The sequence below is a fragment of the Giraffa tippelskirchi genome, chromosome 1 (genome assembly GCF_054371585.1).
Source record: "Giraffa tippelskirchi isolate mGirTip1 chromosome 1, T2T-mGirTip1v1.2.pri, whole genome shotgun sequence".
In the NCBI taxonomy this organism is placed as follows: domain Eukaryota; kingdom Metazoa; phylum Chordata; class Mammalia; order Artiodactyla; family Giraffidae; genus Giraffa; species Giraffa tippelskirchi.
The window spans coordinates 29,971,881-29,998,381 of NC_137275.1; the positions used below are offsets into that span (position 1 = coordinate 29,971,881).

General features: G+C 35.8%; 2 protein-coding genes across 11 annotated transcripts in view; one reads left to right on the plus strand and one right to left on the minus strand.

The window, feature by feature from the left end:
• LOC145544668 (uncharacterized) overlaps positions 1–24,742 on the plus strand; it is a 256,837-nt gene extending 232,095 nt beyond the window's left edge. For 5 of the 10 annotated variants that reach the window (XM_081587615.1, XM_081587658.1, XM_081587605.1 and 2 more), the window contains 4 exons: positions 4,291–4,375; positions 4,877–4,981; positions 10,226–10,306; positions 24,663–24,742. The gene's annotated coding sequence lies outside the window, so the exon portion shown is untranslated. Of the gene's footprint in view, positions 1–1,891; positions 2,045–4,290; positions 4,376–4,876; positions 5,049–10,225; positions 10,307–24,662 lie in introns of all 10 variants that reach the window. The other 5 variants (XM_081587642.1, XM_081587632.1, XM_081587622.1 and 2 more) reach the window with 3 other exon arrangements.
• On the minus strand, positions 1,897–8,947 carry CSN3 (casein kappa). Its single transcript, XM_081587580.1, has 3 exons — positions 8,891–8,947; positions 3,701–3,733; positions 1,897–2,379 (listed from the first exon to the last, which is right to left on the minus strand). The coding sequence occupies exons 1-3, from the start codon at positions 8,945–8,947 to the stop codon at positions 1,897–1,899; spliced, it is 573 nt and encodes a 190-aa protein (XP_081443706.1).
• Positions 24,743–26,501: the final 1,759 nt, after the last annotated feature.

Sequence of the window (26,501 nt, forward strand, 5' to 3'; positions counted from 1 at the left end):
AGATTTAGTTCACAATGTACTAACAGTTCACATGATATGTATTTTATTTAGCTTCCATGATTTGCTTCATGTCTGCATCCAAGGAGTTTATCTAACTAAATATATAAATTTAAATATTTAAATTCACCACATAGTGAACTGATATAATTGTCTTCATCTAATATTCACAGAAAGACACAGTCCTATACATTCTTTTTTTATAAGTGATCTTATACTATGTGGTTTTAACTTAGGAATCTAGGTTCTTGTGTTTTGAACAAATGTTAACTATTGAGATAATGATTGTTTTATTAAAAACAACCATGTAATAATGTATTTCATATCAATAAAATAGTTGCATACTCAATTACTTGTTTTCATTTTGTGTCCATTAATTTCTTCATTTTCTTTTTGAAATTTTAATGAGTCAAAGATTTATCAGCTTATTATCTTCTCTTTCTTATCAGATGTCCTATTAAACACAAACTCAGTAATAAAATTTACACATATGCTGACCTTGAAAAATTAGAGTATGTTTTCTGTTTTTATTTTATTTTTTTAAAAAATTAGCCCATATGGAAATAGCAGATGTACTAATCAAGCATTACTATCTGAAATCAAGCAGGTTTGATTTGGTTTCCAGTTTTGAACTTTCAGCTGTAGCAATTTGCATTCATAGCTTTTTTTCATTTGTGGATTCAAGATGGTAATATAATCCATTCCATATGGCTGCTACAGGATTAAACTGAGATTGTTATGTAGTTTTGATAATTTAGTAAGGATTTGATATTTTAGTTGAAAGTAAATTTTAATATTTACTAATTTTGCTTCATCTTTTCTAGAGCATTATATTTCACAGATTGATCGCTTTTTACAACTCATTCACAATATGCTTTCTCACTTGAATCTCATAGCAACCAAAATTATGAGAAAATGAAAGAGTGATGACTCTTCAGAGAGAGTAATGACTTGCTTAAAGTCACACAACAGAAGCAGCCTTCTCTGATCTAATGCTGTTTCCATTATATCATGCTGAGTTCATTTTAGACCAAAAATCATGTAGACAGTGTGATGAAAGTATTTCTTGCCTAGACCCTCAAAATTTTGTCACTTTCTTCCTAAATTATTTCACAATCTTTAGTTATTTTCTATCTTATTGATCTTTCTGTTTAACTTTTTCATATGTTTTAAATTACTTTAGACTCTGCCATTATCCATTGATCCAGATAATAAATAGACATATTTTACATTATATTTAAAGTTCTGAAAGTTTCTTTTTAATAAGTAGATGCTTTTCTAGTTCAAAATTAGAATTTTTCCATGGGATTGCCTTACAATAGGAGAAATTTGGGTGCCTAACCATATACATCCTTTCAGAAGTGATGCCTGAGATAAAATGCTATGTGTGAAACATATTGTTTCCTTTCATTCTATCCGTATCAAAAGTAGAGTGCAACACACTGGTATACAATTAAAATGTATTTAAACTCATATCCTATATGATTTTTTTCTAAGAAAACATATTTTTGAGATAAGAAAAATCATGAGTTTAACACTGTATTTTACTCTACTGTCTGTGTGTGTGAACAGGAGTAAAATAAAACTCATAGATTCGAGGAGTATACCAACTGTTGAAAAAGGTTTAATAATAAAATCCGCAATTTTTATTCATTTTGTAAAATAAGATATTTTAAAACTTTCTTGTTGGGAAAGAATCTAGTATGTCAACGCTAAAGAACCAGCAAATGTAAGTTATAATTAGCCCATTTTGCCTTCTCTGTAACAGATTTAATTTATCCATCTATGCTAGTTTAGATGTTATGATTATATTGATGAGTCCATGAATCTTGGCTATTGTTCATTTTTGTTTTTTGCTCATTTACCTGAGTTGTCTTCTTTGACGTCTCCTTAGGGTTTTTAGACCACGGTTGAAGTAACTTGGACTGTGTTGGTCTCAGGTGCACTCGCAATAAATTCTGAGGAAGCTTCTCGAGCAGCTACAGTGTTCACAATTGCTTCGGTGATAGGTGTAATTGTAGGCTCAACAGTAGCAATGGTATTGATGGTAGGGCTGTCTGTTTTATCCTGATTTTTCTTTGGTGGAATGGCCATAAATGATAAACGTGGGTGTGGGCGACGTGCCATGGTAGTTGGCTGGGCTTGGCAGGACTTGGCAGGCACAGTATTTGGCAAGACTTGCCATTGAAGAATTTGGGCCGGTGACCTAACTGCAACTGGCTTTGCATAATATGGGTATGGCAGAAATTGACTATTAGTTAGTGCAACTGGTCTGTGTTGGTAGTAATTGATTCCATAGCTAGGATACCTACTCAGCACATACTGAATTGGGATATATTTGACTATTTTGTCATTGAAGAATCTTTCATCTTTCTCACAGCACTGCAAAAAGAATAAATTATACAGAATGGTATTATTGTAGGCTAGAGTGAAGAGATATCTTAAATCAGAATTTTTTGAAATAAATTGTTACAGTATTTGATGTTAAGAAAGTACAGCATTGGCAATAGTGAACCCAGAATCCATATTATTTTATAAGATATGGATTTGTACATCTTCCTTCCACTTCTTGATTTTTAACAAATATTAAAAATAACATTAGTTTCAAAAAAATTAGATGAGATAGCTCATAATGTAAACCACATTGCCCAGAGCTTGACATATATAAAAAGTGCTCAGTAAATGTTGCACTTTATAAGTACCACAGCTAGAGCAGTTTCATAGAGAGCTTTGACATACAGTACACAAGCATACTACACACAAAAAAATGTATATCTCTTTCCATATATATGTGTATGTGTGTATATATATTCTCACCACATGTTTGTAACTGTTTTTTGTTTTATTTATCTAGGAATTAGGTTAAGGTGCATTTTTTCTAAACTAATTCTAGCAAAATAGTAAAAATAATGTGATGTGGATTCCTGGGTTTATATGTTGGGTTTTTTTTCCTGCTTAGTTTTATCCGTTAAAGATCAGTTAGGAAATTTTCCATTTTTATTTGCCACAGTTCTATTAATTAGGTGCAGTCATAAAATATATTAATTAGGTGCAGTTAATTATATATAATTATATTATATACTGATATATTAATATTATATATTAATATATTATATATAACTATATTATAATTAACTATTTATAATTGATTAGTTCTATTAATTAATTAATATTAATTAGGTGCAGTTATAAAATATAAAATCATTAGATCTTTCCTTATGAATAGAAACAAATTAATGAAAATATACCTCAAAGCAAGGCTTTCTCATGAAAGGAGACATATTTAAAGGTATTCATTCAAACAAACTGGGGAAAGTAAATAAAAGTGTATGAGAAGTATCCAAAGATGTGTCAGAGAGGGATCATTCCCCATTTCTTAAAAAGTAGACAGAAGAAATATTAAGCTTTGCTTTTGTTTTCATTGTTTTCCCAATATTAAATTCTGAGAAGGTTTTCTCATGTTGCTAAATACTCATGAAAATCAACACGACTTGGCCTGTAAAGTGATACCAAGATTTTCAGATAAACATTGATGTTGATTCATATGATTGGTTGCTGAAATGATTATTTTTACAAAAATTATTCAATTATTTTATGTAGTTTAAATATTTACTTAGTCTTTAGCTATAAGGCATTTTTAATATCATTAAACTTTGCAGAATTTTATTCTTTGGATTCATATCTCTACTGGAAACAAACTTACTGTTGGTTGTTCCTGGTTTTGCTCCTGGGCACCCTGGTGAGATTCAGAGAAAGAATCGGAAATAAGAAGTTAGAAGAAAAAAAGCATGATAGAGTCTAGTTTTTGTGATTTTAAAATATCTTTTATAAAAGAGATAAAACGTGTTTTTCTTGCTTTTATTTTAGTATTGTAAAATATTATAAACCACTTTTCTAGATTATCTAATCTATAGTCTGTGAAGCCCTCAAGAAATGACAGATACATGCTAACTAAAATAGCAATAATGAGCCCCATGGTTAAGTTGTTCTTAAAAATCACAACTTAGGGAGAAAAATTCAAGATTGAAAAGAATATGATCATTTGATCTCTGTACCAACAATTATATATTATATTGCTTAAATGAAGAACATGAACAACCTATATTCAATTTGTATTGAATATATATTGCTAAAAATAGGAGAATTGAGCATATTTTTCTGTTTCTGCTCTCTTAAGATGATTTATGAGGTTTTCTTGATTAAAAAATTGCCTCTAGCGTAACACTGGTATATAAATATTATATAAATAATAGCATTTAAAAAATTATCATGTATTTATAATGCTTTTCTTAGTTCTAGATTGTAACATGCATAGGAAATCAGGAGTGAGAAAGTAGTTTCCAGGCATGTCTATCTGAAGCTTTAAAACTTATAAAAGGTGAGTTCATAATGGTAAATAGTTTTAAGATGACAGTTCTAGTTTAAGACTTTTCACACATATCCCTGGGATATAAAAGATCCTATAAACCTTTAGGAAGTTGTTGGTATAGGATATCAGAGATTTAAAACAATAATAAAATGCAGGGTATGTTAAGATAGGGACTTACTTACCTCTAAATTTATTAAGTCATTAGTTTAAAATTTAAAAAGTTATATTAATATTGAAAGTTTGCCTACACTAAAAAATCCTGAAAATTTAGATATAGATTTGATATAATATCAGTCTACATGCATTATGTATTCCTGGTTTATGTTCATTTTAGTCTTGTATCTTAAATTTTTTTAAAGAAGTATGATCTCATATCATTTTTCCACCACCTCAGTTTTCATACTTGCATATTCAAAGTTGAAAAACAATCAATGATTATGTCATGAAATGTTTGTTCTTTATTGTTAACCCTTAAAGGTTTTTCAAAAGATGTTTTTGTTATAAATACAGATATGGATAACATCTGGATAGATATCAATGGACTTTTAAAATGACCTATGGACTATAGCCCACCAGGCTCCCCTGTCCATGGAATTCTCCAGGCAAGATACTCAAGTGAGTATCCATTCCCTTCTCCGGGAGAATCTTCCCAATCCAAGGATGAAAACTGGGTCTCCTGCAGGCAGGCAGATTCTTTACCATCTGAGACACCAGGGAAGCCCAGATGTCAATGGCCTTTTAAATAGTTTTCAGTGATTTCTCAAAACAGTCTTTCAAAAATATGATTTTGGGGGGAAAATTCTTTGACAGAAATTATTAAACTGCTGTACAGTAAAGATACACCAATTTATAATGCCACCAATAGACTATAAGATTGTACAGTTCATCTTGTAACTGCTAGTAATAAATATTATCTTAGCTATTTATATTTTGGAGAGAAGGAATACATTTAACGCATAAAAGATGCTACAACATTGCTGTATTAAGTTGTATGATTTTGATTGGGTAAGTAAGATTGTATAATAAGATTGGATGGTAAAAATCTATATAAACTTTCATTTTTCTCTTGAATTATTTGTTCATATCCATGGGGCTTGTAGCTTTGTGAAGTCAAGAAGGAGAGTTTGGGGCTAGCACTGGCTCAAATAGTTCGAGAAGATGTTTTCAGAGGTCAAGCAGTTGTGAATCACTTTCTGATTTAAACTTTAACCTCTATCCCTCAAGAGAAAGCCCAAGTTCTAAATATGCATGTGGCCACAATAAAATCAAATTTCAAAGAAGAAAGAAAGAAAAGCAATGTGAAGGTCATAGTAATTCAAATTTTTAAAAAGACTCTAAGAATTTACCAAATAGAATTATTTAAGAGATATTAACTTGAAAGCAAAACTAAATTTAATAATAAATGAATTATGAAACAAGGACTAGTGCTGTTCCAAATTTTACAGTTTAAGAGGAGGTCATCAGTTCAGTTCAGTTGCTCAGTTGTGTCTGACTCTTTGCTATCCCATGGACTGCAGCACTCCAGGCTTCCCTGTCCATGACTAACTCCCAGAGCTTACTTAAACTCATGTCCAGAGTTGGTGATGCCACCCAACCATCTCATCCTCTGTCGTCCCCTTCTCCTCCTGCTTTCAATCTTTCCCACCATCAGGGTCTTTTCCAATGAGTCAGTTCTTCACATCAGATGGCCAAAATATTGGATCTTCAGCTTTAGAATCTGTTCTTCCAATGAATATTCAGGACTAATTTCCTTTAGGACAGACTAGTTAGACCTCCTTGCAGTCCAAGGGATTATCAAGAGTCTTCTCCAACACCACAATTCAAAAGCATCAATTCTTCGGCACTCAGCTTTCTTTATAGTCCAACTCTCACACCCATACATGACCACTGGAAAAGCCATAGCTTTGACTAGACGGACCTTTGTTGACAAAGTAATGTCTCTGCTTGTTAATATGCTGTCTAGGTTGGTCATAGCTTTTCTTCCAAGGAGCAAGCATCTTTTAATTTCATGGCTGCAGTCACCATCTGCAGTGATTTTGGAGTCCCCAAAATAAAGTCTCTCACTGTTTCCATTGTTTCCCCTTCTATTTGCCATGAAGTGATGGGCCCAGATGCCACGATCTTAGTTTTCTGACTGTTGAGTTTTAAGCCAACTTTTTTACTCACCTCTTTCACTTTCATCAAGAGGCTCTTTAGTTCTTCTTTGCTTTCTGCCATATGGGTGATGTCATCTGCATGTCTGAGGTTATTGATATTTCTCCTGGCAATCTTGATTTCAACTTGTGCTTCATCCAGCCCAGCGTTTCTCATGATATACTGTGCATATAAGTTAATAAGCAGGGTGACAATATACAGCCTTGATGTACTCCTTTCCTGATTTGGAACCAGTCTGTTTTTCCATGTCCAGTTTTAACTGTTGCTTCTTGACCTGCATACAGATTTTTCAGGAGGCAGGTCAGGTGATCTGATATTCCCATCTCTTTATGAATTTTCCACAGTTTGTTGTAGAGTAGGAGTAGTTTGTTGCAGAGTAGAAGGACTTGTGCTCATCTTCTCCTGCAAGAACTCCAAAATTACAAGTCTCTGCTGAACAACCATCAACAGGAGAATGTTGGATCCCACCAAGGAAAGCTACCTCATGTCCAGGGGCAAAGGAGAAGCCCCAGCAAGATGGTAGAAGGGGTGAAATAGCGTTTAGAATCAAACCCCGCCAGAGACGCTCAGAGGGCTCATATAAACCTGGTATGCACCAAGACCCAGAGACCCCACAGAGACCGAGCCAGAACTTTGTTTGAATGTCTCCTGTGGAGGTACAGGTCAGCAGTTGACTGCTGCAGGGCAGGAGCTCTGGGTACAGTAGACCTGGGTATGGCATAAGCCCTCCTGGAGGAGGTCACCATTAGCCCCACCATAGAGCCTCCAGAACTTACACAGAACTGAGGAAGCAGACTCTTGGAGGGCACAAACAAAAGCTTGTGTGCACCAGGGCCTAAGAGAAAGAAGCAGTGACCCCACAAGAGACTGACCCAGACTTGCCCGTGAGTGTCCAGGAGTCTCTGGTGGAGGCATCGGTCAGCGGTGGCCTGCTGCAGGCTGGGGGTACTGAGTGCAGCAGTGCATGCATGGGACCTTTTGAAGGAGGTCGCCATTATCTTCATTACCTTCACCATAGTTTGGCCTCAGGTCAAACAACAGGGAGGGAACACAGCCCTGCCCATCAACAGAAAATTGGATTAAAGATTTACTGAGCATGGCCCCACCCATCAGAACAAGAGGAGGTCATAAAGCATCAGATATTTAAAAATTGAAATTTGTTTATTTTAAATTGGAGGATAATTGCTTTACAATATTGTGTTGGTGTCTGCCGTACATCAACATGAATCAGCTGTTGGTATGTTATGTCCTCTCCCTCTTGAACCTCCCTTCCGCCTCCCACCCCATCCTACCCTCTAGGTTGTCACAGAGCCCTAGGTTTGAGCTCCCTGCATCAGACAGCAAATTTCCACTGGCTATCTAATTTTACACATGGTAAAGTATAATGTTTTTAATTAAATTCCTACCTCACACAAACTCCAGTCTGTTTAGAGACTAAATTCTTAAAATATTAGGATCTTGTTTAAGCTTTTTTTTTTTGAACCATTTTCAAATAACTTGTTATGTATGCTTAACATCCAAATATATTATAACTTTTGTTATAATCTTCTTATTCTGTCAACTCCCTCTCAGGGATTGTATCCATAAACAACTTTACGGTTTTCAGGCATTTTCTTGAATTACACACTGTAATGTAGTGTAATTACATGTAACATGAAAAAGGTTTGGGATTTTTTTTCTTTTAATTTTTTTGATTAGTTTTCCTCATTGTTTTGGCTATTGGTCTGTTTTATTTTCATGTTCATTTGGGGATCCCAGGCACTTATTTGCCAACAGTAAGAACAGGAAAATAAACATCTGATGTTTTCAGATGTTTGCCTAAAAATCAAAGAAGTGTTTATGTATATAATCCCTGAGAGGGAGTTGACACAATGGAAATATTATAACAAAAGTTACAATATATTTAAATATTAAAAGTACGTGTCAAGTTATTTGAAATTGGTAAAAAAGCTTAAACAAGCTCCTGATATTTTAAGGATTTAGTCCCTAAACAAATTGGAGTTTGCATGAAATAGGGATTTAATTAAAAGCATTTCTGATCTTTGTCTATGGTTTATATATTTATTTTTTGTAAATTATATTAAGTGCATATTATACTTTAAAAATATTTTCAGGATTTTTCCCCCCAAATGTATTTTCTCTATCATATGAGAATTTTAAAGGTTTTCTCTAGATGGTAAAGTATGATTTCTTTATTCCTAGAAACCAGAAGAATATGACTTTAATAAGAAAAATAAATGCAAAAATAAATTATTTATGCAGCTATTTTGTTCTATAAAATATCACTGTATTTAGAAATTTACACAATTAAAGCCCTTAAATAAATTAAAAAAATTTTTGATACAAACTGATTAGATGAAATTAACTCACCAAAAATGGCAGGGTTAATGCCAGGATAGTCACAACTAGGAAAAAACTCTTCATCATTGCACCTAAAATTAAATTGAAAACATTAGATTAACAGGATCTGTTGCTGATAATTTAGGAGTGATTTGGAGCAATGCTTTCTTTGGTTTAAGGGCTGGAAAAGTCAGATGTAGGGGAAGATATAGCCAATGTGAAAAATCTATTTTATCAAAAGCTTTAAAAAAACCAAACGATAGGAAATATGTGAATTTAATTTTTGGTTATGTTACTGAATGTGTCATTACGAGGTTAATCCTATATTCATTTCATATGTACCAAGAACCTAGTAGGAACAAAGCTCTGTGTGTCAGTGTTGAGATTATCAAGGTGAATTGGTCAAGTACCATAAATTTTAGGAAGAGTTGAAAGGTACACAAATCACTGTTAGAAAAAAGAGAGGAGAAAGTGTCACAAAAGTGCTTTTCTGCAGAAAGAAATGTTCGGTTAAGAAATCAGTAAATTATTTCTGTAGGACATAGCATATAGGTGGGACTTGCCCATGCAGAGATTAATAGAGAGGAACTTCAAAGAGAAGAGAACTCTTTAGGAATATCCATGGGCATTTGAATGGAGAGAAGGGAAAGACAAAGTTGGAAGGAAAGTTTAGGGCAGAGAAAGATGAGGCGTTAAATGCCAGGCTAAAGAATTAGATAGCTTTCCTAACACCAGTTGAGTGGCTTCAGATTAGAAACTGAGGTGATTACACATTCCTTTGGAGAACTGATCTATCTTGGGCTCTATTCTCTACTTTGAATAAGTATTTCCCTTTATCTGGCCCTAGTATTCTTCTTGCCTATAAATAAAAGTTTGAACTGAAATTTCTGAAATTCTCTAATTCTGTAATTGATCTAATAGGAATACTTAAAGAGCTTGGGGGGAGTATCCTGAAACTGCATTTTTCATAATCTGCTTCTCTAGTAATCATAAGTGATATAGTTAGCTTGATCAATTTAATGAAAAAATGTAAGATATGACAATTGCAGTTTTCTGGATGAAATATTTGAAGAAATAAATTAGCCTTACCTTTCTAAAGGACTATAGAGTAGTAATACCTATTTATTTGATTTTAAAAGCTAAATTGTCTTTTTAGAAAGATACATATAACATTTTAGATTTTTTAAATATTTAAATAAATTTTGCATTTATAAACTAAATACTACAGCTTGTTACAGCCATTGTTATCATCATACTTTTAGACTTGAAACCTGCAAACTGAATTTTACAGATTAGGGTCACAGAGTTAAAAGTTCAGGCTTGATAAAGAGCGCACACCAGACTCAACTCACTTTTGATTTCCAGGTAATAATGATTAGAAAGGCTGTCTACTAAACTGACTTCAGAACCTCTGATGGAATATCATTGAATGGAAAAGAACTTAATGTGAGTTCAAATTTGAGCAACCTACAGCATTGATTGTTTCCACAAATTTCATTGAATAGAATGGAGCTCCTTATGAATTCTTCACTTGCCAGTGAAATTTTTCTTGGTTGAAATAGATTTAATATATAACATTGTGTTAATTTAACGTGTCTAACATGTTTATTTAATGTATTTGTGCATTGTAATATGATTGCCATTGTATTGATAATTAACAACTCTGTCATGTCACACAATTATCATTTCTTTTTTGTGGTTGGAATAATTAAGATCTAGTCTGTTAGCAAGCTTGATGATTACAATACAGTATAGTGAATATAGAAAAATCATTGGCTAACTTTTAAGATGGTAGTCTGAACAATATTTCTATGGTGAATCATGGAATCCTTTATAATTCATGCAAAATTATATCACAAACACTCATACAAAAACAACTTGTAAAACAGTAGTAGTTATTCCCTTTTTAGCATAAACAGAAACCAGAGAAATAAGACCATTCTTTACTTATCAGTTACTTAAAACAGTAAGTACTTGAATTTGCCTTCATAACTTGGCAATCCAGAAAAATTTGTGAAACAGAACTATTCAGCTTTCATGAGGGATGTATAAGTCCTGTTATTTTTTAAAGTTGTATACTATGACAAATGAAATTATAACCTTTAGACAGAAATAAAATTTTAAATTAATTAAAGGATCAATCTGGATTATCCTATACTTTCATCTTCCTAAAAAGTTAACCCTCCACATTTGCCTGTAGGAGTAGATTCACTGTCTTGAATATACTTTTTTTTTTTTTAAAGAATCTACATTGTCTTCAGTATTTTAGCAAGTATCAAATCTTGACTTTAACCCAAAGTGAAGTTAAAAATAAATTTGATCATAACATTATACAGAATCTAAGGTTTAGATTAGAAACTAATATCATAATGATGACAAGGGATATTCAAGCTTAACAATAAAAGCCAAAAGGAAGAAAATGTTCTTCTAAAATAACTTTGGTGGTGTAATAATTACAAACTGCTGTGAAGAAGAATTATTCTCTTTGGATGTTTTAATGTGATTACCTTTCCTTGTGCCTGTCAGCTCTTGCTTGGCAGTAGGTTCAGTTGGCCTTTCAACTGGAAGGAACACCCAAGGTAAATAACCAGAGACTATTAAAGGGTGTTAGTGCCTTGCGTCATGAGATTTATCTTCCTTTTACCCTGCACCAATAGGAAGATGACAGAAAGGAAAGATTTGACGATAGCAGGGCCATCTTTACATCAGTCTCGGTTAATGGAATGCAGAAGAGGAAATAAAGTTGTCATTCATAAGATTTGAAAACAGATTATTCACACTTTTTTAAGACTGAATTTTTATGTTTATGAAAAGATAGAGGGTTTTTAAGAATATTAATTTCATTTTAATCAGTTAATTCCATCTATTTGAATTTAAAGCTATTATTAAAAGAAAAGTAGCTAGTCATAGCACATTTACATTTCAAATGTTTCTTATTATTTCAAGAAGTAATTCTACATATATTATGGGCTGTGATTGTCATCCTCCTTCTAGAATTACAGCCATCAGTATTTAACAATTAGAAAACTAACCATCTTTTATATGCCCAAGAATAATTTATGTTAAATCCAAATGTGAAATATTAATCAATATAAAGTCGGGATCCATTTTCATTTTATTCTTCAGTAAATTCTTCGTATAAACACCTGTTGATTGATTAATTTCTTATGAATCAAAGTTGCACTTAGATTTTTTTTTTTAATTTTTGAAGGAATCTCCATAATGTTCTCCATAGTGGCTCTCCCAGTTATTATTGCCACCAACAGTGTAGGAGGATTCCCTTTTCTTCACACCTTCTTCAGCATTTATTGTTTGCACTTAGATTTGTAAATTTCAGTAATATAGGTGAACCATTCTGGATGTACAAAATTAAATAACTAAATTCAGAATAATTGTTCTGTTTCAAAGATGACTTATTCTGACTTACAAAATATGTGTCTTAAAGCCACCAATATGGGGGATATTTTGGTAAAATACCACTAACCAAGTAATTTTCCTAGATAATTAAGGAAAGAATATCTGCTTTTGCTTACATTTCTCCACAAAAAAATGTTAACTGTGATTTCATTTTATCTATGAAGTCTTGACCAGATTGCCGTATTTACAGGAATCAATGTAGGACTGCCAGGACACAAACAAGGATTAATAACAGCATTGTGTTGTATTCCTCTTTTTCTTAGAAGTATTTCATGTCTTGGAAGGTTCGGAGTGATGGTCATGACCCTAAAATGTTTATTCAGCTTGTACAGAGTAAATTGAAAACTTCTGTTTCTCAGAATAGTTTGACTTCTGCTGTCAAAAGACAAAGCTGGCAGAATTTCAAAACTGCTAACACAAGCTGCTACAGTAAGACCAGCCATTCTGTTTAAACTGTTTTGTCCTATCATTTTCCTTTGGTCATCTGGGTCAATTGATTGTTGGAAGATTAAGGTCTGGTCAGTCCCTAAATTATGAAAGTTTTCTATCCCACATAATGATTTCTCAGTCACTGATTTAGAGCCATAAAATTGTATTGATTTATAGTTGAGTCTTTATTTAGTTCACAAATGCCATAGACTCAAAATAACTTCAATGAGTTTGTTTTTTCAAGATAATATATTTCACCTGGGAAGGCTAGGAATTCTTCCCCCTACTACAAGACAAACACTTCTACAGTGTGTGTGGGGGGGTATCTCCCATCCACTTCAAACAATAATCTGTGTCTTTGGGGACTTTGCAAACTGGATATTATTCTTTTAGCACTTATATTATTTCAGGTTCTGTTCCAGGCATTAGGCTTCCCAGGTGACTCAGTGGTAAAAAATCTGCCTGCCAATGCAGGAGACACAAAATATGTGGGTTTGATCCCTGGATTGGGAAGCTTCCCTGGAGAAGTAAATGGCAACCCACTCCATATTCTTTCCTGGGAAGTCCATGGACAGAGGAGACTGGTGGGCTACTGTCCTGCTGCTGCTGCTGCTAAGTTGCTTCAGTCGTGTCCGACTCTGTGTGACCCCGTAGACGGCAGCCCACCAGGCTCTGCCGTCCCTGGGATTCTCCAGGCAAGAACACTGGAGTGGGTTGCCGTTTCCTTCTCCAATGCATGAAAGTGAAAAGTGAAAGCAAGGATGCTCAGTCGTGTCTGACTCTTAGCAACCCCATGGACTGCAGCCTACCAGGCTCCCCTGTCCATGGGATTTTCCAGGCAAGAGTACTGGAGTGGGTTGCCATTGCCTTCTCCGGGGCTACTGTCCATGGGGTCGCAAAAAGTTAGACATGACTGAGCACACATGCATGCACGCTTCAGGCATTAAGGATAAATTAGTAACCAAAGCAGGCAAAAATTGTTGCTCTGGTGGAGCTGATAGTCTAACACTTACTTGAATACTAGTGACATTGAACATTCCCCATATCAAATATACTGAACTAAGGAATTGAAAGAGTTTTGAATGATTGTTGCAGACAAACTGGGTGTAATCTATACTGGAGCTGTTCAGATACCCTGCTGTTTTCCAAAGAAAAACTAAAGAAGAATCAGATCTCCTATGAAATGAAATCTGCCAGGATGTTGGGATGGTGCTGAACAGTCTCAAAACTCCTGTTTGTGATCTAGAGTATGTTCACCAGCTTTGTTCTAGTCATGTATTCTTCGGAGAGGCCATGGTGGACTCCTAAAACACCTCTAGAATATGGGAGGAGGACCAGCAGGGCTTCTCAGTCAAGCTACAACTTCCTTTTGTTTAGATCCTGATAAGCAGTATCCATTTATGTAACTCGTACACAGTGGAGCCCTTGTATTTTGTAATAACGCTGTATTTCCAGCACTATGAAATAAACATTTTGTGATAAGTGGTATGATTATTATTGACTTGTATGCAGTTTTTACTCACAACAGTTTCCCCTTGTTAGTATTTATTATTTCAATTGTGTAGTTCATCTCTATTTTCTCTTCTTTTGGTAGTATTCACTTGCATATGGTTTTGTTATTTTTTTTAATGTACTATATTATTTCTCAGCAACTTCATTAGTACAAAGTTAATCTCAATAGTCTACAATATGCTTGAAGTACAACAATGTTTGTGATAGTCACAATGTAAATTACTAACATAACTTTCTATATGATTCATTCTTAAGACATCAGAAAAGTAACATTTTAGTGCAGAATCATGTATGCTTCAGAAACCATTGCTATGATTTGTGAAAATCATAGGAAAATAGCATAAAATGCTCCTAAAATTATTTTAACACTGCATTGTGTTCAGTCACTAAGTCATGTCCAACTCTGTGACCGATGGACTGCAGTACGCCAGGCTTCCCTGTCCTTCACTGTCTCCTGGAGTTTGCTCAAATTCATGTCCATTGAGTTGGTGATGCTATCTAACCATCTACTGTGTCCTGCTTCTCCTGCCCTCAATCTTTCCCAACATCAGGGTCATTTCCAATGAGTCGAATCTTTGCACCAGGCAGACAAAGTGTTTGAGCTTCAGCTTCAGCATCAGTCCTTCCAATGAGTTTTCAGGGTTGATTTCCTTTGAGATTGATTGGTTTGATCTCCTTGCAGTCCAAGCGACTCTTAAGAGTCTTCTTCAGCACCACAGTTTGAAAGCATCAAGTTTTTGGTGCTCAGCCTTCTTTAGAGTCCAACTCTCACATCTGCATATGACTACTGGAAAAATCATCGCTTTGATTATATGGACCTTTGACTGCGAAGTGATGTCTCTGCTTTTTAATATGCTGTCTAGGCTTGTCATAGCTTTCCTTCCAAAGAGCAAGTTTCTTTAAATTTCATGGTTGCACTCACCATCTGCCAACCCACTCCAGTATTCTTGCCTGGAGAATCCCAGGGACAGGGGAGCCTGGAGGGCTGCTGTCTATGGGGTCACACAGAGTTGGACTCAACTGAAGCGACTTAGCAGCAGCAGCAGCAGTTGCCATCTGCAGTGATTTTGGAGCCCAAGAAAATAAAATCTGTCATTGCTTCCACTTTATGGTGATTTAGTTGCTAAGTGATATCCAACTATTGGGACCATATGGACTGTAGCCTGCCAGACTCCTCTGTCCATAGGATTTTCTAGGCAAGAATACTGGAGAAGGTTGCCATTTCCTTCTCTAAGGGATCTTCCCAACCCAGGGATTGGACCCGGTCTGCACTGTAGGCAGATTCTTTACTGACTGAGCTACCAGGGAAGCACCTTCTATTTGCCATGGAGTGATGAGACTGGATGCTATGAACTGAAGTTTTTTGGATGTTGTGTTTTAAGCCAGCTTTTTCCATTCTCCTCTTTAACCCTCATCAAGAGGCTCTTTAGTTCCTCTTCACTTTCTGCCATTAGAGTGGTATCATCTGCCTATCTGAGGTTATTGCTATTTTTCTCAGCAATCTTGATTCTGGCCTCTGATTCATCCAGCCTGATATTGGGTAGAAGTTAAACAGGGTGATAATATACAGCCTTGATGTACTCCTTTCCCAACTTTTGAATCAGTCTGTTGTTTCATGTCTGGTTCTAACTGTTGCTTCTTGACCTGCATAAAGGTTTCTTTCCCATCGCTTTAAGAATTTTTCACAGTGTTTTGTGATCCACATAGTCAAAGGCTTTCACATAGATGTTTTTCTGGAAAGCAGTAGATGTTTTCATGGAATTTTGTTCTTTTGTCTATGATCCAACAGATATTGGCAATTTTATCTCTGGTTCCTCTGCCTTGTCTAAACCCAGCTTGTACATATGGAAGTTCTCGGTTCATGTACTGCTAAAGCCTAGCTTGCAGAATTTTGAGCATAACCTTACTAGCGTGAGACATGACAGCAATTATCTGGTAGTATGAACATTCTTTGGCATTGCCCTTCTTTGGAATTGGAATAAAAAGTGACCTTTTCCAGTCCTGTAGCCACTGCTGAATTTTCCAAATTTGCTGACATATTGAGTGCAGCACTTTAACAGCATCATCTTTTAGGTGTTTAAATAGCCAACTGGAATTCCATCAGCTCCATTAGCTTTGTTTGTAGTTAATGCTTCCTAAGGCCCACTTGACTTCACACTCCAGGATGTTTGGCTGTAGGTGAGTGACCACACCATTGTAATTATCCAAGTCATTAAGACCTTTTTTGTATAGTTTTTCTTGCCACCTATTCTTAATCTCTTCAGTTTCTGTTTGGTCTTATCATGTCTATCCTTTATCATGCCCATCCTTGCAGGAAATGTTCCCCTGATCTCTCCAATTTTCTTGAAGAGATCTCTAGTCTTTCCCATTCTATTGTTTTCCTCTACTTCTTTGCCTTGTTCATTGAAGAAGGCCTTCTTATCTTTCTTCCTTGCTATTCTCTGGAACTCTGCATACAATTGGGTATATCTTTTCCTTCTCCCTTGCTTTTCACTTCTCTTCTTTCCTCCACTATTTGTAAGGCCTCTTCAGACAACCACTCTGCCTTCTGGCATTTCTTTTTCTTTGGGGTAATTTTGGTCTCTGCCTCCTATACAAATTAGAGCCTCTGTCCATAGTTTAAACACCAGTAAAATGGAATATCATGATCCTGCTATCCTGTAGACCATTAAAAAATAAGGCACTTTGGGGAATACAGTAGATAGTCATGATCTCTACTTGCAAAGAATATCTAAAGATAATTTGTTTTCAGCTGGACATTGATAGGAAGGCTGTGAAGAGATGTTTGATGTTATATGGAGTCCGAAATGGGATGTCATTATGGCTTTAGTAAGAGTGCACACATAACTTCAGGCTTTAGTAACTTTTCTGATTTCAGGATTTCTGGGTTTCTTTTAAGGACACAGATTACAAAATACAAGGTGTAAGCAAAAAACTTGTTACTTTTAATTTCTGTAAAGTGTTAATAATCCAGTATGGTTTTAGGGCTCTCAGTAATTCTGTCTTACATTTACTCCAGCAGGTCTTTTACTCCTTTCAGGACTTTCAAAACAGATAGCCAGGTCAATTGACCAAACCCATTGTCAACGTTTAGAATCTCTGCTTAGTCTTAGTAGCCTTTGGAAACGGTGATGGTCTTTCTGACTTTAATGACTTATTTTTTGTTTTTTTTCTCTCAAATCCCTGGTTGCCCTTAATTTCTTCTTAGTTCCTTTTGTTTTCTTTAAACTCTAAATTTGAGAAAACCTTTAAAGATTCTTCCTGAGTTCATCCCTCCTTTACCTTCCCTCCAGTCTCTATCTTAGTGTCATTCTAGTTGACCTACCCCATTTTTATATATCATCTACATGCTGTTGACTTCACTGAACCACAGATATAAGTATCCAATAGCTTTTGTAATATCTCCATTTGCATTTGAATTATATGCCCCAAATTTATCATGAACAAAACCTAATATTTGATCTGCAAACCTGTCCCTGTCTCAACCAGGTCTTCCACTGGTCTTTTTCTTTTTAATAAATGGTCCTATGATACTCCCCATGGTTCAAGAGAAAATCCTATGGGTCATCTTTTGTCCCACATTCCTCCTTTCCAACAGTCCATTAGAAGAATTATAAGCCCTGAATCTGCCACCACTTTCTAGTCTTACCTAATGAGACCCAGCTACTGGCATCACACACTTGACTATCCTAACAGTTTCCTGTCTAATCTCACTACTTTCACTCTGCTCATCTTAACAATCATTCTTCATATAAAATGTGACTTTTGAACATATATCTGACATGATTATTCTCCTGTTTAAAAGCTTTCAATGGCTTCCTATAGCACTTAGAATAAGTTCCAATCTTTTATCAGAGCCTATTACTCTTTCTTTAGTCCTCTTACCTTATCTTCTACCAATCTTTGTTTCAATATGTGCGTTTCAACAACCTTTCTGTTCCTAGAAAGGGCCAAATTCTGGGATTTCTGGGAAAATCAGGAACTTTTTACTTTTGTTTGTAGTCTCTGAAACATTCTTACCCTAATTTTTCTTGTTAGTATCTCCCTTATATTATTCACGTTTCAGTTTGAATGACTTTCTCAGAGACACTTTCCTTGGCACTTTTTCTGAGTAGTCATTTCCTTTTCTTCATCACCCTATCATTTAACTTTTTATTTTCTTCATAACTTATCTCAACAAGAAATGACTTTAAAAATTTACATATGTTCATTTACTATTCTCTATCTTCTTCCACTAGAAGATAATTTCCCCAGTGCATATACCTTTTTCTGGTGCATATGAGACACTCAAATGTTGCAGGAATGATTAAATATGTGGGCTGTTTAAATTGTAAATTCTGGCCTCACTCCATACCACTGAGTCAGAATTTTTACGTGGAGACACGTTCCTGGAAATCTACACAGTTAATAAGCACCTAAATAATTTTGGTACAGATGAAAGTTTGAAAAGCACTACTTTCTTCTTGATGAAGACAGAACCTGGTCATGAAGAACTTCTAAAGTGGACAAGCATATTATCTGGAATTCTAATTTATTTCACTGAAGAGCTAGTATATGTGGTTGAGTGATGCATTTTTCTGAGATTAGTTTTTCTGTGAGAGCCTTAGAACAGACTTCCCCCAACTGCTGCAGAAGCTGGGCTCTAGCTGCGCTTGTTTGAAGTGAGGGCAGCTGGATTTCAGTGTGGCCCTCAGTTTTTTGTTTTCTTCATTCCAGAACCAAAGTCTTGAACTGTTAAGGGAACTTGGACGCTTTCTTAGGCTCTGGGACGGAGGGACACTTCAGTTGTCAATGCTTCACTTTTCACCTTGTTTTGTGGCTAACTGACTTCAGCTACCTTGATTTGACCCAACTTTGACCTGAAGTTTCAACTCTGCCTGGGTGTCAATAAATTGACATACATATCTGGGAAAATACTATCTCTAGGATATCTTAACTATTTATATAAGAAAATAACTCATCGAGTGAAATTTGTTCTCTATAACAGAAATGTTATACAGTGAGCAACAAGAATATTGCTAACATATTTATTTCTTTTCCCTTTGTTTCGCGGGTCACAGGTTATTTCTAAGACTAAGAGAACTTTATAAACTCATTTGTATATTCATTAGAAATAGCTTCTGAATGATTTTATTTCCATTTTTTCCCTCTTTATTACTTTGCTAGTTGAAGCTAAATGTCATTAAAAATACCACTTTGAGTATTGAATTTATCCATCTGATAAGCATCTATTGAACATCCAATTTATGTTTAGCTAACTGTCAATATCTATTTATACTTTCAGGTTCAGCTCAAAGTCACCACTAGGACCTCACCAAACTAATTTTTCCTTTGCTTAAAAACAAAACAACCAAAAACAAAAAACAAAAAAACAAAACCCTCTCTATGAATAGCTTATTGGAACATTCATTATATCTATTGAAATTGTATACACATTTAGTTTTATCTCACTAGACTAAGATCCTTAAAGCTGAAAAATAAATAATTTTGTTCAACTCCCTAGCATTTAGCAGAACAATTGACACATAAATAATACTTAGTTTTTTAGTGAATGGATAAAATTTGGAAGATTATATGGGGGACATATGAGTCCCCTCCCCCAAGGAAGTAGCAGAGTACTGGAGTTGAATACAGCTCTTTGTTTACTTTTCCATGAAAGCTTTTTTCAATAATTAGTATATAAACTCTACATGAATATGGCCCCAGTGTGTCTGTAGCTGACTTCATTTTAAGATGACATAATGTGTTCAGGGACACACTGATTTTGCCAACTGTTTTAGATGAGTTTAGGGGATTGGTCTATGGTCAATATCATTTGGAAAACGTAGTGAAGCAAAATGATTTTTTAAACAGGCATTTTCAAGAATGTTACCATGTGTATATATACTGTAAGTTTATAAGAGATATTTTGAGGATAAATATTTATTTGAGGTGCCACCTAGTGATATTAATGCTTCAAGAAACACAGTTGGGTAAACAGTGCTTTAGTGGGTCCTATCTTCATTAACCAACATTGGATTACAAAAGAAAATGAAGGTTTGATTGACAGGTTTATTGGGAAACTACCCCACCAAATATACTGGGAGAATAATTGATTCACTTTAATAGAATATATTTGCCTCACAAATATAGTAGATAAAACATATGATGTTTTCTTTTTTCCTCAGAAGTTTACAATGATGTAATTTAAGCTGGATAAAGTAAAAATCCTATTCCAAGAGTTAAGAAATATATCAAAGACTGAAAAAGAGGAGGGAAGATCATAAATTATTTGCAGAGCTGCCCTCCTGACCTTCAGAGCAGCCAAAGTTTTTCTTTGGCTACTCTTCAGGGCTCTGGATCCCTACCTTCTTTATGACCCTCCATCTTGCTTTCTCATGACTGCCTTTCATCAGTCATTCAACGGCATTCAATTTGTCAGCTGTAAGGCTGGGAAACAATTCCTATAAAATTAATTTATCAAATTATATTGAGGACAGTGTGGTTCTCTGGCTGTCACTTATATAGTTTTAACTGGGATCACTAATTTTAGTACCAAATAAGAAATGTTTAATGTTTGAGGAACTTCTGATCCCTGAAAATGGTTGACAGAGACAGTAGTTTCCCTGCTCAAGCCATGCCAAGAGGCTCATTAGGCTAGCCTTGATCTATAGCCAGCTTGTGGTCATGGCAGAATTTCCCACCCTGATGCTAAGGGTCCAGTGATGACTTAAACTTGGGGTGAAGAGATGCAATCTTTACTCAGTGAGAATTCTAATTTCCTGATAAATTACTTATGGGACAAAGGCTGCCATTGTGACACAATGAAAGGCTTATTGTGTAGGCAGATTCTTGCTGGATGACTTCCGTCATATACTGCAGGGAAGTTTCTTTTCATTGCCACATGCTACCTTTTTTTTTCTTTCAGGGATTTTGTTTCTAGAATGTTCTTCATGGGATTTACGGGAACTTATGATTAGGACAAACTGTTCCTCAATAAAGGTCACAAGCCTTTGCTATATGCACTTACTTTTATATGCAAGAGAAATTATACTTGATAAACTGAAAGTCTCTGAGCTTGGTTTTCCCATAGTTGGTGAAATATTGAATGCTTTAAGACATTGTGTGTGTGTGTATGTGTGTGTGTATGTTGCTTTCATTATCTTGGGGAATAGTTATATTCTGGTGATACTCCAGGTGATCTTGGGTGGCCTTGGCTGGCAACAGCGTGAAGTGGCGCTTGGGTTCCTAGCCAGAGACTGAGGCCAGGACACAATAGTGAAAGTGGCAAATCTTAGCCACTAGACAGTGACAAGGGCCCTGGCACTTCAGCTTTGCAGAAAAGGATTTCCATAAAGATGCAAAGTAGTGAAGCAAGTAAAAAGTATTTATTAAGAGGAAAAAGAGGCCAGTACCTGTGGATACACACACTGGTGGACTCAGAGAGTAAGAGAGTTGCTGAGTCACAGCCTCGTTGCAGTTTGAATTACTTTTATGGAGCACTTCTTCTGAGTTTCCTTTGGTCAATCATTTTGATTTGCCTGGTTCACAGTCTATATTTGGTATATCTCAGGATTCTCACATGTGTGCACACGCATCTCTTAGCCAAGATGGATTCTACTGAAAAGGCTTACAGGTAGAACATTTCTTGGCATCACTCCCCATTTTACCTCCAAGGAGCCTTTCTGCACATGTGTGGCCAGGGAGGTCTCCTGACTTCGAGAATGAGAAATATGTGGTCTGGGCTGGGCCCAGCCTCCTTCTTAATTGTCCCGCTATTCCCATCTTGGAGTTTCAATCCACAAGGAATGAATCTCCAATCACTTTATCCTGAGGACTTGGGCGCATCTACCTCCATCTCACAGGAACTTACAATCTCTTCAAGAAGGAAACAGAAATACAAATTATTTATTTTACTAGAGGGTAAAGTATAAGAAGATTCATAAAAAAGGGGGGGAAAAGCAGTGAAAGAGAGTCAAATGGTAAGTGATGCATTCTGTTTGGAGAAATAAGAGAAAATTTTTCAGGCAGGTCATAATATTGGATTTGGACCTTGAGAGATAAATTGGATTTAAACAGTGAGAAAAAGGAATGGATATTCCATGAGGAGAGAGCATAATAAGCAAAGGCACACTTGTGTGTGACATCCAGTGGTGGGAAATGACGATGGCCTAGTGTGCCAGTGGAAAATGCAAGGGAGGCTGAGGGTGGGTGGTTGGAGGGATTTGAAAAGAAGCTGGAGGTTAGTATGTAGAGGCCTTGAATGCCATGTGGGGGAAACAGACTTCTTTTGTGTGTGTGTGTGTGTGTGATACCATTTTTATAAAGCTCAAAACAGCAAAATTAACAATACAGTACTTTGAATGTCTTATATGCATGGTAAATGTAGTCAAAATTTCAGAAGACTACAAAGTGTACGATCACATTTTTATAAACTCCAAATAGCGAAACTAGCGTGTGTCATTTTTAATAATTCGTGCATATGGTGAAAGTACATATGCAGAAAAGAAGTAAGAATTATAAGCAAAATTTACAGTGAGGAAAAACACACAGATCTTTGCAAAGGCCTTCATTGTATTCTATTCTGTGGTTGGAGTGGGGTTTGCTCACCTAATTATGTTGTGTTGTACACACATACATATGTATGTAAATGCATGGAGGGCTTCCCTGGTGACTCAGACAGTAAAGAATTTGCCTGCAATGAGGGAAACTGGGGTTCGATTCCTGGGTCAGGAGGCTCCCCTGCAGAAGGGAATGGCTACCCACTCCAATATCCTTGCCTGGAGAATTCCAATGACAGAGGAACCTGGTGGGCTGCAGTCCATGGGGTTGCAAGGAGTCAGACACAACTGAGACACTACCACTTTTACTTTTCACTTCACTATGCATAGATGACAGATACGCAGTTTTATGGATAATATTGTACATTAAAAAATACTATGATTTTGAGCCAGACTTCTTCCTGGCTAATATGTCAGTGTTAAGACGCCATTCTGTAACTCCAGTTCTTTGCTCTTCAAAATTTAAAACCACTGACATTAATTCAGTAGTGCTTCTTCCTGATCCTGTGTTTCTACATGCAGAGGTCTCTCTAAATTTCCCCTGTAGGCTGATTCCCTTGCAATCTTATTGTAGGCAATAAGAAGCCTTACAAGGCATTTGAGCAAGACAGAATAAAGGTCATTGTATGTTTTTAAAGCTAACTCCAGTGGCAGTTTGGCACTGGAGTTATTAGCATAGCAGAGCCTGGGGGCAGTAACCCTTATCATGAATTTGATATTTCTTCCTGAAATAAAGTGAAAACAAATGGGCTTAACTAGTCTTTGGCACTGTCATTGTGGAGTCCTGGACACAAAATTTATTTGGCTAAATATGCTGCTAAAACAAAAGCACAAGATTTGGATAGTGGTTTTTACTTCTTTTCTGCTACATGCTATGATTATGAAGGACATTGGGCTTTCATGATATTCAATTTCCCCCCATATAAAATGTGATTTCTGAAATGAAATTATGTGGAGATTTGGTGATAGAATGATTTGAAAAAGAACTCTAACCTATACGCATGATATAAATGCTATTTTTAGGATTACCCACCCATTACCCTTTTTTAAATTTTAAATTAGAGTATTCGGTTGTTTTTGATATCCTTTACCAACACATCAAGCTTAATATGCTACAGCATATAAATTTCAGATTTAAATGAGTAATTGAGTAATTCAGACTCAATCAAATGTGTTTTTGAAGTAAATTAAATCATCTTCTAGTCTCATTAATACAAGCAGTAGAACTACATAACTGATGGAAAGCTACATGGCTCAAAATAGCCTGGAGTTAAAACTCCCCTCCAGGTTCTTCTCCCCACCATTCTATACAGAATAAAGAACTTTCTCCCCCAAGAAAGGAATGGACATTAAGATTGATTACGTTCAGCTCCCAGCTAATCCTAGTCTCTGGCCGGTTTCAGGAATTCCTTTCCCCAGTTATTGAAAGCTAATTAATCAAAAATAATCATGAGGAAAAACAGACCCCCTCAAAATGATGTATCTCTGCATATATATATATATATATATATATATATATATATATAATATATACCTACTCTCTTCTTCGCTTAGCACAGCAGCTCTCTAATCTGACTGCTGCCCCTTCTCGCCTCATTAAAGGTGATCTCTTCCTGTAAAATGCCTGTCTTGTTCTTTTTCCAAACCTCATCTTCTCTAATCCCCTTATGCTACAATAACATAAGCTACTGAGTAGGCTTTCAGTCAAGGTAATTCCAGGGCTGGTCAATTCTGGTTACCTCCACTCCAGTACTTTCCTTGTAATAGTTATCATCAGGAAGTGTATATTAAATTAATCTGTTAAAATTTATTTTGCATTCCTACTGGCAATGCAGATTTAGAAAATGGGAAACCATGATTGTGTATGCTTCTTCAATCACATTTATTTTTCTTTGATTAACCAGGAATATTGATTCTTCAAGGAAGTGGCTCACGTTCAATCTTGCAGTGACCTGAAATAAATCACAGACGTAAAGTTATTAAACTCAGTGAGTCATGTGCTTGTGAATGTGTAAGTCTTTTTGCTTTTTAATTACAAATATTGGCTCAAAAGTATATCTAGTTCAAGGGCTGAGAAACTTTCTGCTCAAGAAGACAGAGTAGATTAAAGAAAGAAAGCAGAGACTTTTAGTGGTTGGCATTAGATAAAAGATATCCCCCTCCACCCCCATCCTAATGTAATCTTTAGTACCATTTACATTGCCTCAATTCATTGGTAATTAACAAACTATCAATTTGTTTTTGAAATGATGCCATAAAAGGGAACTTTATTTCAGGTGGAGCATTCAGTCTTTAGAATTTTATTTCATTGTGATAATTAAAAGTTAAATAAGTTTTAATACTAATTAGAACAATGAATGATTTTCTAAGGAATAGGGTGAAGTCTACTTTAGACCCTAGACCCACAAGTTCATCATTATGATCTTTACTTTGATTAAAATTTTACCTTCTTTGGGTACTCTGATTCAGGCCTTAAATGCACCATTGTTGATGATAGTAGAAAGTGTTAAAAATATTTTTCAAAAATATTTTCATAATAAAGATTATTTCTATTGCATCACAGCAAGTGAGGGATTCAAACTGCTGTGTAGGTTGGATCGTACAAGGGCACATAATTGTATCTGTGAGTCGTTGTTGTTTAGTCACTAAGTTGTGTGTGTCTTTTTGGTTTACCCCATGGACTGTAGCCCGCCAGGCTCCTGTGTCCATGGGATTTCCCAGGCATGAATACTGAAGTGGGTTGCCATTTCCTTCTCCAGGGGATCTTTCTGACCCAGGAATCGAAACTGTGTCTCCTGTTTGGCAGGTAAATTCTTTACCACTGAGCCACCAAGGAAGCCCAACCTCTGAGTAGAGACACTGACACTTTCTACCAGAGAAGGAGATTGAAATAAATTATAACTTGGGCTTCCCCGTGGCTCAGATGGTAAAGAATCTGCCTGCATTGTGGGAGACTCTGGTTTGAATCCTGGGTTGGGAAGATCCCCTGGAGAAGGAACTGGCAACCCACTCCAGTATTGTTGCCTGGAGAATTCCATGGACGGAGGAGCCTGGCAGTGTCCGTGGGGTTGCAAAGAGTCAGAAATGACTGAAGGACTAACAAACACACAGAGACAAATCGTAACTTAATGGGGCTAAGTGAAAACATTGCAACATTTTTTTTTTTTTCATGAAATAATGTATTTCAGTCTACAGACAGCGAAGTAAAGAAAACACATGCTGGGTAATGTGTGTTTTCATGCTACTTCAATTCATCCCACTCTCTCTTTCCCACACTGTGTCCACAAGTCTGTTCTTTATGCCTGCGTCTCCATTGCTGCCTTGCACATAGGTTTATCTGTACCATCTTTCTAGATTCCATTCACGTGTGTTAATATACAATATTTGTCTTTCCCTTTCTGACTTTCTTCACTCTGTACAATAGGCTTTAGGTTGTAGGATGAACTCTAGGTTCACGTACCTCATTAGGACTTACTCAAATGCATTCTTTTTTAAAGCTGAGTAATATTCCATTGCATATATGTACCACAATTTCTGTATCCATTCATATTACCATATGTAAAATAGATAGCCAGTGGGAATTTGCTGTGTGACACGAAGAGCTCAGTCCCATGCTGTGTGACCACCTGGAAGGGTGGATGGGGTGGAAGATGGGAGGGAGGTTCAAGAGGGAGGGGACATGTATATGCCTGTGGCTGATTCATGTTGATATATGGCAGAAACCAGCACAGTGTTGTAAAGCA